Below are 12,053 nucleotides of genomic sequence, written 5' to 3'. Positions count from 1 at the left end.
ATACTTGACACCATTTAGACAATTTCTGATGTAAATTTCTTAATGAAATGATTGAGTTCTATCTTTCTAGGCTTTTATACCATATTATCAATGCAGCTACCTGACCAACTGAATGATCCCTTAAAATTGTAGGATAGTAAAAGAGGAAATTAATTCACAAAAGAAGACCAGGCATTTTAATTGCTTTTATTAGACCATACTGATGCATTTGAAAAGAGCCTTGCAATCAAGTCAATGTCATTTCTCCCAAATCTGGGGTGGCAGTCTCCCCTTTGCTCTGTTCTCACTTAACAGGGACAGGAGCAGGGGCAATCCTTCTCTTGATGGCTCTCCTGCCATTCCTCTTCTTGGAAGGTAAAACCACAGGCTGATTTAAGTGCAGGACTCCGCCCTGAGAGATGGTGACACCTCCCAGCAGTTTGTTGAGCTCTGAGTCGCTGTGAATGGCCAGCTGCAAGTGCCGTGGGGAAATCCGACACTTCTTGCTGCGTGCAGCGACTTCCCCAGCAATAGCCACAATCTCATGAGTCACTTATTGAAGCACCGCGGCCATGTATACTGGGGCTCCAGCTCCAATACGGTCTGCAAATTGTCCTTTGCGGAGCAATCTGTCTATGCGACTGACAGAGAACTGCAGCCCAGCCCGGGAAGAACGGGTGATTTTGGCCTTAGGGTCTTTTGCGGTTGAGGTCTCCCCAGAGTGCTCAAACTCAGACTCAGACTCAGACTCAGTCTCAGACATGTTGCAGACTTCTAGTGTTCCAGCAACACTTGGCTTGACTTTCTTGGCTTTCTTTTGTTTTCTCTGCTTGGTTTACCTGAGTCTTTCCTCAGGAATTGGCCTGCCTAGCTTTTTTCTTGACTTGCTTGGCTTCAGTGGATGTTTCCTTGCTTGGCTCCACTTGCCTGTGTCTTTCTTTGCTTGGCTTGCCTGACTCTCTTTCCTTCTGTTCCTGGCTCTGTTCACTTGGTTTTCTCGCTCTTATTTTGCCTTCTTTGATTTCTTCCTGGTCTGGCCTGATTATGACTGGCCTGACAAAGTGTGGCTTGGCTAAGCCACCTCTTGAAATCACCACAGTAGTATGCTGACCCTGTCTGAGCCTGCAGCCTTTTATAACCTCAGTGCAGACAGAGAAAACATACTTTCTGATTGGTTGTCTGAGAACCAATGGGCAGCTACTTCATTTGTTACCCAAGCCAGAGGGGATATGTCATCCTTTTATGACATCATTCCCATTGATTCACCGTTGGTGTTGGAGTTTTAGTCAGTGATATCTGCTATTAGCAAAACTCATCCTGTAACGGCATGAAATAGGCTTTGGTTACATTTTGGAAATTAGATGCCTTAAATTAGGCACCTAAATAACTTATAAGTGGCCTGATTTGAAGAGGAGCTGAGCACCCACAGCTCCTGTTGATTTCACTAGGAGTTTTGAGTGCTCAGCAGCTATGGAAATCAGGTCACTTTTAGTTAGTTGCTTAAAAGTGGGTTTAGAGGCTGAAATTCAGGCATCCTACAGTTTGAAAATATTGGCCAGTTTCTCTGGAGCCCCGTAACTTGGTGATGCTTCCCGTCTCTTAGAGAACCCTCATGGCACCCAAGCCCATGGGAAGGGTTCTTTGCCATTCCAGAAACCCAAGTGTTCACCATTTGTCACTCTCAGGTTTGACTAGCCGCTTCTCTTGTTCGTGAGCTATTTTCTGAGACCGGTTTAAAAACAGCATCTGGAGAGAACCTCTCACATCAGGCCAAATCCATTGTGTGATGTTGCACTCTATATGATTTTATGAATAATAATTTCAGAAAGCCTGATTCTAGTATCACTTATACCAGGCCTGCACAACATGTGGCCCAGGGGCCGCATGCGGCCCACGTTGGCTCACTGTGCGGCCCGTGGGGGGTGAGTAGGCAAGCTGCGGGTGAGGGAGGGGGGCTGAGGAGGCAAGCGAGCCGGCAGTGGCGAGGGGGCAGGTGAGCCAGCGGCGGGGGAGGGGAGCTGAGGAGGCGAGTGGTGAGTCGGTGGTTGACCTGTTCTACTGATCTGGTCTGGCTCCCATCCCCTCTCCAAGGGTTGCAGCTTTCTGGAGGTGCCTGCCTTCCACGTCTTCCTCATTCACACCTCATTCATTCAACAGGGCAATTGATTACAAAGTGGGGGGAAGATCTTATTCTACTTCTAGCAAAAAGACAGTTTTCTTTTACCTTAATTATACTACCTTAGGGGCCTGCTATGACACGTTACCAAGGTTCAATACCGCTGTTTCGGTGGGGCGGTGCTGGGGGGGGGTTGTTTTGGGGGGGCTGGGAGGCGCTGGGGGGGGTTCAGCAGCGCTGGAGGTGTTTCCACGAGGCGGGCGGCGCTGGGGGTGTGTGTTGTGTTTCAGGGGGGCTGGGTGGCGCTGGGGGGGGTGTTCGGCAGGGCCGGGGTGTTTCGGCCCTCAGCTGTTTTCTTTGGAGTAATATGGCCCTCGCCGCTTTACGAGTTGTGCAGGCCTGGACTAGGAGATGAGGGGGACAAATGTGCCTTTAGCCCACCTTTGAGCCCTCATGATCCTGGGGTGCTCCAGGATGTCCAGCATAACTTAAACAGCCCTGAGGCCTTGTTTAAGTTACAGCTGTCTCCCCAGGCTAACCGATAGTTCATGGTGACCCTGACCCAACACGCCCCTCCTATACCCAGCACACCCCCTGCCCCAGGGCTGGCAGAGGAGTCCTCAGGAAGCAGCCTTACAGCTGTCTTCTGCAGTGCCAGAGCTAAGGGAGTCCTCCTATGGCCAGAACTGGAATTTGGGGGAGCCACTTTTTGCCACCGTAACTCTTACATGGAGTAAAGCGGCCAAATTGGGAGTGAAAATCTCACCCAAAGGGCCGGATTTGCCTCTCATTGATTTCTGTGAAGGTATACAGATTGATACCAGTGTGAAAGGAAAAGCAGGCCCAGAGTTTTGTGTTTGATATCCCAAATTAAAAAGGAATGAAAAAAGGTTTATGTATTTTTTCTTCCCCCAAGCATCGTCAATGAGATGGTATTGGTTATTCCACTACAGATGACTGGACCTGTGGAAGCCCATCCTAATGTAAAGTTACCTTTGTCAACATGCTGCAGGGAAACAGTTTTGCAATGAAACTAGGCTGAATTTGTAAGGTATTACTGCACATTGCTGTATAAGATAAGGAACAAGCACTACTATATACAGCAAGAGGCAGGTTGAAGTACTCAGTATGGTATGAATTCTGTATGCAATATTGTATGTCAGTTATATATCAAAATTGAGAAGTAGTACTTTGGTTTTCCTTTAGAAGTAAACACAAGTTAAATATGCTGTTATTGTGGATACAATATAGCAATCAGTTAATCTAGAATATAGATAAGTGTAAAACATATGTTTGAAATCAGACATTCAGTCTGCTACGGTTAGCTGTATTTTAAGAAATCAGTAAGAGTTACTATATTTTTATTGCATGTTACATAAGTGAGAAGTGGAAGTACCATAGCCCATCCCTTCTCTAACTAGCAAATTGGTATTTAATTGTTTCTGATATGTGACTGTCATTAAACTGAAGTCAAAATATAACTGTCTTTCATGTAACTGACATATTTAACATATGTATCAATTAAGCCCTTCCTTAAAAGAATGAATTCTGAATCTATGGCATTTTCTTGTAGAAGTGTTATGGCTTAGTCGTTAACGTGTTTGGAAATGTTTGTTTGGGGTTTCAGATGTCTGTGTGGAGAAGTCTGTGAGGAAGTTTCATTATATATGCAGCATTTATGATCATGAAAGGCTAGCTTCATATCTATAGAGATGGCTGCTGGCTGTTCATGAAAAAGCACAGAACCTCTCCCCAGCATTATGGGGAAAAGAAGGATCTCACAGAACATAGATAGAACAGTTAATGTCAGCTTTAACTGAATTACGTGATTGGTCATTAACAGTTAATATGGACTGCAGGATTGGGCCTTAGGTGTGAACAGCTACATCCTTTTCCCTTAAATATCATTCACTGTTGGGCAGTAGCCAATATCCTCATTCAGAGGGAAGAATAATAAATGTGCATTATTTACAGGGCCGGCTCTAGGATTTTTGCCGCCCCAAGCAAAAACAATTTTGGCCGCGCCCCCCCCCCCCCGTTTTTTTCTTACCCCATCCCTGGCCCCGCCTCAACTCCGCCCCTTCCCCAAGTCCCCAGCCCTGCCTCCTCCCCCCAGGCTCTCAAGCCTAGGAGGGAGGGAGGGAGGGGGAGAAGCAGCGCGCGCCGCGGCCGCTCGGGGTGACCCTCTCCCTCCCAGTCTCTCAAACCTGGGAGGGAAGGTGAGCAGCGGCGCGCCAATCAGGTGTTTCGCGCGCTGCGGCCGCTCGGGATCTCCCCCTCCCTCCCAGGCTCTCAAACCTGGGAGGGAGAGGGAGCAGCGGCACGCCAATCAGGTGTTTCGCGCGCTGCGGCCGCTCGGGATCTCCCCCTCCCTCCCAGGTTTGAGAGCCTGGGAGGGAGGGCGAGCAGTGGCGCGCGAATCAGCTGTTTCGCGCGCCGTGGCGCACGAGCGGCAGCAGCGGAGGTGAGCTAGGGCGGCCGGGGCACATTTTTAGGGGCGGCATGGCCGGTGCCAGAATGCCGCCCCTAGAAATGTGCTGCCCCAAGCACCAGCTTGTTTTGCTGGTGCCTAGAGCCGGCCCTGATTATTTATACCCAGCTAAGAACATTCCGCTTAAAAAAGCACAAGATTCTGCCACCTTGAAATCTTCAATTACTTTAGAAGTATTACATGGGAGTTTTATATTTTGTGAGCGAGCCACTACAAATCAATAGAGTCACACACTTTCCCACTTCATTATATACTCCCCCCGGCTAGATTGAGCTCATCCCAAGCACCTAAGATTCAGTATTTTTACACTGTTGACCCAGTGTGCTGAACCCACTCACATAGCCTAGCTCAGTGGCTCTCAATCTTTCCAGACTACTGTACCCCTTTCAGGAATCTGATTTGTTTTGTGTACCCACAAGTTTCACCTCACTTATAAACTACTTGCTTACAAAATCAGACATAAAAATACAAAAGTGTCACAGCACACTATTACTAAAAAATCGCTTACTTTTTCATTTTTACCATCTAATTATAAAATAAATAAATTGAAATATAAATATTGTACTTACATTTCAGTGTACAGTATATAAAGCAGTATAAACAAGTCATTGTATGAAATTTTAGTTTGTACTGACTTCGCTAGTGTTTTTTATGTAGCCTGTTGTAAAACTAGACAAATATCTAGATAAGTTGAGGTACCTCTTGGAAGACCTCTGCATACCACTAGTTGAGAACCACTACTGCCAGCAGCAATCAAACCCAGGATTTTTGGTTTCAAAAGCATAAGGCCCTAACTATTTAAAAGTGACATGCAATGCCTTTATACCTTGATTTTATTAAACAGAAACCAAAGAAATTGGGTGTGTGCATGTATGTAAGTGATAGCAAAATAAAGACCCTGGACCAAATTCCTCATCTACTCAAGTGCAATTCCTCATTGACTTCATCAGGAATTGTACGTAAGAGCAGAATTTGACCCCACCCTAACTTTTCTTAGCAAATACTCCATTAAAATCTAAAAGCTATTGATGGACTTTTCATCCAAGCTATTTCCTAGACACAACTCTCCTGTGTTGTCACTGGTTTCCTGGTTCAGTGGTGATCTACACTAAGTTGTACTTCTCTGCATACCAACTTAACAGAAATCATTAGACTAAAGAGGTTTTACTCCTTGACAAAGCCAGCAAGTGATCATTTGCTGGTCACGTGAAGAACACATTTATACAGTTGAAATCATTTTCAGGTATTCCATATTTTAAAAAATATGTACAGTACAAGACATACAAATCAATGACTATATTTTAGTGACATCTAACAAATTTTACATGTGTTACATGCCATAATAGTGTTTACTGTTTTTTAATGCTGCAGTCACAAGTTGAAAATAGCAGTAGAAAAATATTTGTTCCTATACCAAAAAAAAATTAAAACTTTATATTGTGCAAGAAAAATTCATTGGGGTTTTATCACATTTTGTCCTTGCTGAATAGTTTTGGCTTCAGCAGCTGCTATATGAAATGTAACTGTCACTACAGTGAATAAATAAGTAACTCGTGCTATAATACAGCTGATCCTAGTAACAGCATTAGGGTAAAGCCTATAGTGGTAACCACAGGCCAAAACAGAAGTGCATTCTGACTGTATAAAGATGTGCTTTCATGTCATAGAACATCTCACTCCATGAGCTATAAAGCATATGTGCCAGAACTGATAACTGATTTCCCACTTCCCAGCCCCCAACCCTCATTCAGAGTGTATAGAAGAGAACTGATACCTTGTCTGCTCTTCACATCAGATTTCCTCCCCATAAGATGTTTCTAAATGAATAATGTTTATAGTGTTATTTACCTCTGACACAGATTTGTAATATTATAGGAAAGTTAATCTTCTAAACAATTATCCTTAATAAACACGGACCCTTGAACTTATGCCTTTTCCTATCATGTGTTATAATGTGAACTTCCACACTACCACTTAGACAGCTAACTATGAAAGACAGACTAATTCAGTTTGGTAGGCAACAATTTGATTTACATGTTTACCTGTATCTGTTTACAGCATCCATATTAATATTGGAGGGGGGAAGACATACGTTAAATACATTTTGCTTTTAAAAAAAAACAATATCAGCAATCCAATAAGCAACTATACAACAAACCAGTGCTCAGGCAGAGTATGAAAAAAAAGCTGGCAAGGAAACAGATTTATTTAAGTTTTACATTTTCAATATATTGCTTATTTTAAATATAGGAGAATACTTTGGCACTGTCCTATTTAATTCTAGTCTGGATTCCTTCTGCCAGCAAGAAAAGTACTTCTAGAGTAAACAAGCTCTCTTCATAGAAATAAAAGATGATCCTTTCAGAGGGTCATTCTGAGAGTGTTTGACTGGGCAAATGTACCAAAAAGAAAAAAAAGATACAAGTTAGGGCCAAAGCACAAAATATGAAATACTCTCAGATGTATCAAAATTGGATTTTACCCATTCCCAGCTACAAGAAAGCATGAGGGTTATGATGAGCTTTGCATTTTGACTTGTAAGTCAACAAGTTCAAGCTCTGGCAGACCAATGGAGAAAGCAAGTTCCAGAACTGAAAACTCTTCACTAAACCACTCTTTTTTCAACTCACATGCCACTTGAACCAGCAGCTGTCAGGTTAAGTCTCCGCTCAGTGGCAGTAGTACCACACCTATGTACTCTCATCTGCTTTATCATCATCACTGTAGTAGACTAAAATACAAATATCAAAACATGTTTGTTTTTCTAGGGGAGCTCTTTGTTTTAACTGTTAATTTTTGCCCTTCACTTTCACTTTACAATTTAGTTTTTAGTCATAACACTGCTGGGGACATCCAGTGCCTGATTTAAAGTATTTCATTTACTTTTAATTTCCTATCATATTTGCTTCATTTTTTCCTTCTCACTTCATTTTGTTTCCTACAAAATGGCTCAAGAAAGTAAAGAGCAACAAAAGTCACATCATCATAAATGCTGTGGTAAATATGGAATAAGTTATGTCTCAACTTTCTCCTTAAATATGTTGCAGCTTCAGTTTTCCCCTGATGACTCTTCCTCAGATAGAAAACACTCACTTTACTAAGTCTAAAAGAGATTACTGCGTATGTTCAGATCAGATCATTTGACTCTATCTCAGCCAGTGCTATTTAGTCAGTAAATAGTTTTCATGGCAAACCTATTAACTAATGAGGTGGTCAAAACTATTTAGGGTTGCATAACCCTGTTGTCTCAGGGTTGTCCAAAGGAGAAGTTAAAAATTATATGTGCATTTTATTTTACATTATACAGGCATCATTTTAGTTCTATATTTAAATATGTCCAAAAAAATACTAAGCAGAATACTTTCCATGACAGAATACAGTTCTCTTTCTTTCAGCTATATACATCCAAATTCTAACTCCATCTATCACTCACTTTTGCTTAAAGTGCATAATGACAACATACCTAAGTACATGATGAAAATGCTTGGGCATAAAGTCAGTGTGTTTTTGCCTCTGTGCCAATGATTTCCGCTAAAGACTTACCCAGATACTCTTAAAATGTGAAAAGTTGTAACAACCCTTCTTTGCCCCTTCTACCCCACCAGTTGATACTCATATAGCTAGTACACAGTATTGCTGGAGCCATGAACATGACTGTACAAATGGTCAACAAGGGTTGTCGCAATAGTTTCCTAAGGAAAGATTTGCAAAAGTCAACAAATTAGACAGCTACCTCGACCCTTCTACAGCACTAAAGAGAATATAGCTGGAATCCAGTCAGACTGAGTATTACAAGGCTAAACACAAGACAAGTATTTTGTTCCTTAGAGAAATTGCCCACACAGAGAGGTCAAAAAACAGAAAGAAAGGAAACAAAGGTGGAGGATTATTCTTGGATGGAAGCGGTTTCCCTCAGGTGACAGATAATCTAGGGGGAATGTCTCCTTGAGCTTGGCTGCACTTTGACGGTATGCTGTGTTATAGCAGTAGTTAACACTGGCAGCATTTTGCTGTGGGGCTTCTACCCCCACCAGTGAGTATCACTGTCTATTTGTGCACTCAAACTGTAGAATTTCTGCTTAAAGGATGTTTGTTTTCTGTGTTTACATCTGGGTAGCACTGAATTCTCAACACATTGTTTTAAAGAAAAACCCATAACCCTGAACACATATTACAGATTGGAAAAACAAAGGGCCAGATCCTCAGATGGTGTGAGTCTTTTGAGCTCCAGTGACTTCAATGAGCTCTACCCATTTACACCTCCTAAACAGCTGTCCCAAAATAATGTAAAGTGAATATAACCATTATGTGTAAGTCAAGGTAGCACAAGGGGTTATGTAGCAGCTGATTGAAGAATGTACAATAGGGCAAGGGCTTGGTTTTCCTACTATAACATCCTTCCTCCTCCCTCTTCACTGTGTAAATTAGACTCATTTTGCACATCCAGTGACTGCCAAATCATTTTCTGACCAACTTCTACCCAGTACTACATATCTTTAAAACAAACAAACAAACAAAAAAAACCTGTGTGAATATGTTATTTACATTGTAGAGTTAAGCCCTCCAAAGTTAGAAAATGCTTATTTCAACCCCTTGCATGTATTCATTACGATAAGTCTTTACCAGGGGAGTCGCATTATACGCGCATTTAACTTACGCGAATTCAACTATACGCACTTGGCAAAAAAAAAGAAAAACAAGATACCTGTAAATAGTGCAGGCGATTCCACCCAATGAGCGTATGCCCCGGAGTCAGAGTGAGATGGGAGTCGGGAATCTGCTGTTCCCTCAGTTGGTCTCAGTTCCCGCGTGCCTCTCATAGTGTGAGCATCTCGCCATGCTGAGTGTGATTCTAGTGTTTTTTTAGTACAACATGGCCCCTAAACGCAAGCCAACTACTTCATCTGGTGCTCAACCGAAGAAACAACAATCTGTTCCAACACTGGAGGAAAAACTGGCTGTGTTGGACTTATTGAGAGACGGTAGGTGTCGGTCTCCAACGTGGCACGTAAATATGGCCGCAACGAATCTAGCATCCGTGCCATCAAGTGCTCCAATAACTGCTAAGGTGATGAGCCAGGTGCGTAATAAGACTTTAGTGAAGACTGAAAAGGCATTAAACTTATGGCTGGAAGACATGAACCGTAAACGTGTGGCTATTGATGGCAACACGTTGCGAGAAAAGGCTCTTAGCCTCTATGTGCTGTTCAAACCTCCTGCCTAACAGGGACAGCTTTCTGATGAGAAGGAATTCAAAGCCAGCCAAGGTTGGCTTAGCAGTTTTAGGAACTGCTTCAACCTCAAAAACGTGCAGATTACTGGTGAAGCTGCATCTGCCAATGAAGAGGCAGCAAAAGCCTACCCCGAACAATTAAAGAAAATCATAGAAGAAAAGGACTATCTTCCGGAACAAGTTTTTAATGCTGACGAGACTGGACTCTTCTGGAAAAAAATGCCCAACCGCACTTACATTTCGAAATCAGAAAGACAAGCCCCTGGCTTCAAAGCAGCTAAAGACTGTGTGATTGTGTTGTTTTGTGGCAATGCGGCTGGGCATTTAATAAAGCCGGGCTTGCTCTACAGGGCTGCAAATCCCCGTGCCCTAAAAGACAAGAACAAAACTCTCCTGCCTGTGTTCTGGCAATCAAATAAAAAGGCTTGGGTGACGGCAGCATTATTTCTGGATTGGTTCCACGAGTGTTTAATTCTGGAGGTCAAGCGGTACATCGAAGAGAAAGGACTTGACTTTAAAGTGTTGCTGATCGTAGACAATGCTCCTGGTCACCCTGTGGCACTCCGGTTTGCACATAACGACGTTGAAGTCGTCTTTCTCCCCCCCAATACCACCTCCATCCTCCAACCTCTCGACCAAGGCGTGATTCACGAGGCTTACATTCTCACAGATACGTAGCGCTGTGGATGTTGATCCCAATCTTAATGTGATGGAGTGTTGGAAGTCCTTCAACATTACCGATTGCATCACTTATATTAAACAGGCAATGGATGTAATCAAGCCTGAAACAGTCAATGCATGTTGGCAAAACCTATGGAAAAAATGTGTGAATGATTTTAAGGGTTTCCCGACCATTGACAAAGAAGTGAAACGCATTGTTCAGGTGGCCAGGCAAGTGGGTGGTGATGGCTTCATCGATATCCTTGAGGAAGAAATTGAAGAATTAATTGAGAGCCATAGAGAAACATTGACTAACAAAGAGTTGGAGGAACTGATAAAATCGTCTACAGAAGACGAAGATGATGACAACAAACAGGAAGAGGCAGCAAATTGGAATCTTCATAAATTTGCTGAAGTGTTCCAAGCAGCGAAACACTTGAATGATTTAATTTCTGAATATGATCCCTCTAAAGAACAAAGCCTCAAAATCACATGTAGTATTACGGACGATTTGAAACCGTATCAAGAAATGTTTGAGCAGCTCGAGAGACAACAGCGACAGTTGCCGATCACCATGTTTTTCAAGGAAAAACAACCAGCAGCAGATGAGCCCTACGCAATCAACTTCTTGAGCTGAACCAGAGCCAACCACTTCGTCTACGACTCGCTCTCCATCACCCAAGCTCTCCGTCACCTCCGTCTCCTGGATCGACATCAAGCCCTGACGACCCCCTGTAATTACCCCCTGTAATTAAAAATACAGTACTGTAAAATTATATTTTGCATATGTACTCTTTATTATATACTGTACATTACTGTATACATTATACATTTATACATATTACTGTACAGGGTTATATACACAAAACCATGTACAGTATACTGTACTTTATGGGCGATTTAAGGGATTTTCAAGGATAATTTTGACTATACGCGATTTTTGCCTTACGTGCTGACTTTAGAACCTAACCCCTGCGTAAGATGCGACTCCACTGTAATTACATGATCACATGTTTTCAACATAACCCCCACCTCCTTCAGTGCACAGACAGGGCTGGTTGCAGCTTTTTTTCCGCCCCAAGCAGCAAAGGGGGGGGGGGGAAAAAGCCGCGATCGGCGGCACTTCGGCGCCTGCTCTACCGTGGCGCTTCATTCTTCGGAGGCAATTCAGCGGCTGGTCCTTCCCTCTGAGAGGAACTGAGGGACCCGCCGCCGAAGACTTGTACGTGCCGCCCCCTTCCATGGGCCGCCCCAAGCACCAGCTTGCTGTGCTGGTGCCTGGAGCTGGCCCTGTGCACAGAATAGAGGGTACTCAGAGAATCAATAAGGGATTGTATAGAGAAAGGCTGTTGTCTCACACCTTTGCCTTATTTGTTGCAGATGTTGCAAGCTGCATAGTGAATGAGGTGGGGAACTGCGGAAAGATAAACGATGGTCTCATGGTTTAGGGAACTGAATGCCATCCTGGAGAACTGGCTTCTATCCTTGCTCCTGCCTCAGAGTTCCTATATGATGCTGGGCAAATCACTTAAATCAACATTTTCACACATGGACTATATGTTCCTGTTGCTGAG

At 43.2% G+C, this 12,053-nt stretch overlaps 1 protein-coding gene across 1 annotated transcript; it reads left to right on the top strand.

The window, feature by feature from the left end:
• The first annotated feature begins 9,459 nt into the window (after positions 1-9,459).
• LOC135882453 (tigger transposable element-derived protein 1-like) lies at positions 9,460-11,116 on the top strand. Its single transcript, XM_065409365.1, has 3 exons — positions 9,460-9,771; positions 9,814-10,493; positions 10,780-11,116. The coding sequence occupies exons 1-3, from the start codon at positions 9,460-9,462 to the stop codon at positions 11,114-11,116; spliced, it is 1,329 nt and encodes a 442-aa protein (XP_065265437.1).
• Positions 11,117-12,053: the final 937 nt, after the last annotated feature.

Source organism: Emys orbicularis, chromosome 8, assembly GCF_028017835.1.
Source record: "Emys orbicularis isolate rEmyOrb1 chromosome 8, rEmyOrb1.hap1, whole genome shotgun sequence".
NCBI lineage: Eukaryota > Metazoa > Chordata > Testudines > Emydidae > Emys > Emys orbicularis.
Note: the sequence above shows the minus strand (reverse complement) of the source record. Positions and strands in the feature narration are given on the sequence as shown.